Here is a 1,444-nt window from a genome sequence, read left to right on the forward strand (position 1 = left end):
CCCCCCCCCCGCAAGAAACAGATGGCAGGCTCACCTACCCAGGGGGTCACTTTGAACCAAACCAATGGGGGAGGAGAGTGGGGGGGAGGGAGGGAGGAGGAGGAGAGAGAGAGAGAGAGAGAGAGAGAGAGGAGTAATAATGGAGGCACGGCGAGAACAACCAATATACCCATTTGGAAGGAGGAAGTTGGTAGAGGCCAGCAGTGTGTGGACTGCAGCCTCACGAACTGATGGCAGCGGGTGATTTGAACACCCTCTGCGCGCTGCAAATGCAGGAAGATGGTTTGTGTTCCTGGCTAATTGGAGGAACCATAAGGGTGTGGGTCCCCTCTTGCCTGGTAATACTGTGCGACCACCTTGAAAGTTAAACTGTTCTCCTAGCCTGGCTGTCTTGTCTGGACCACTACTGGGCAAGCTCCCTGAGGGTTTGGCCACATTAACCCCACCTGGCCTTGGACCCTCTCCCACTCCTTTAAACCCCCTCCCCTCCTAGCTCCCAGGATAACAGACACCTGGTTTTCCTTGACCCCTCTGCCCAGAACCTTCGGGTCCCCTCTGGTCTTGTTTCCTCACCCCTCACACACCTTACCCAGGGACTGCCGCACCAGGGCACACCCCTGACTCCCACCCCCTCTGCCTCAGACCTCACCTGCAGGCCTCCCTGCATGGCCAGCCAGCTGCCCATCGTCTCCACAGTTGGAGGTGGCAATGGGCCCTGGAAGCTCACAGCCTGGAGGCATCTGCAACAACGTCTTCATCCCCCTTCTGTGCAGCCTCTAGGCAGGTGAAACTGCGGAGCCCCCTCTTTCTCCCGCAGCCGTGCAGTTCCCGGAGCGCCCGCTCTGGAATCCCTCTGCCTTCCGCCTTCTTCCCTTCCTTATGCCCACAGCAGCCCCCTGCCTCCTTTCAACCCACGCCCACCACTTTGCGGCCAGTCCTCTCCCAACGACGCCAAATCCCATCATAACACCCTTAACACCCTTCAGTGGCTCCTCATGATTACGAAGGAAGGTGCACGCACGCTCCCTAAGCTGCGGTGCAAGTTGACATCAGTTTGGGGTGGAACAGAACCGATTTCTCCGGTTAGGCCACTCGGGGGAATGAATGGCCCGGTGCGACCCCCACTATGGGGTTTTCTTTAGGAGCCTGGACACTGTCAGCCAGAGAGAAAAGATCGCCGTGCTGTGCGCTGGCTTTGCAAAGCCACCCCTCCAGGGCCCCCCCTCCCTAGATTCTCGGAGGGTTCGGGAAACTTGCTACCTTTAGGACCTGGAGGATCCGAGTGCAGGGGGTCACCCTCCCCGCCCCCAGCGAAGTCGGCACCGGAACTGCACTAATGGGAACCAGCAGACGGGCGCTGCGGGAGGGCTCCGGGCCGGGGTGTGGGATTCTTGGACAGACCTCGATGGGACCTCCAGAGGCGCGCGCCGAGCCGAGGGGGCGC

General features: G+C 60.1%; 1 protein-coding gene across 1 annotated transcript in view; it reads left to right on the plus strand.

Moving 5' to 3' along the window:
* WDR86 (WD repeat domain 86) overlaps nucleotides 1-1,444 on the plus strand; it is a 21,563-nt gene that overhangs the window by 733 nt on the left and 19,386 nt on the right. The window contains exons 2-3 of the mRNA XM_008591194.1: nucleotides 643-784; nucleotides 890-1,011. Coding sequence (XP_008589416.1) covers nucleotides 643-784; nucleotides 890-1,011 — 264 coding nt within the window. The remainder of the gene's footprint in view (nucleotides 1-642; nucleotides 785-889; nucleotides 1,012-1,444) is intronic.

The sequence above is a fragment of the Galeopterus variegatus genome, unplaced genomic scaffold (genome assembly GCF_000696425.1).
Source record: "Galeopterus variegatus unplaced genomic scaffold, G_variegatus-3.0.2 Scaffold6752, whole genome shotgun sequence".
Lineage (NCBI taxonomy): Eukaryota > Metazoa > Chordata > Mammalia > Dermoptera > Cynocephalidae > Galeopterus > Galeopterus variegatus.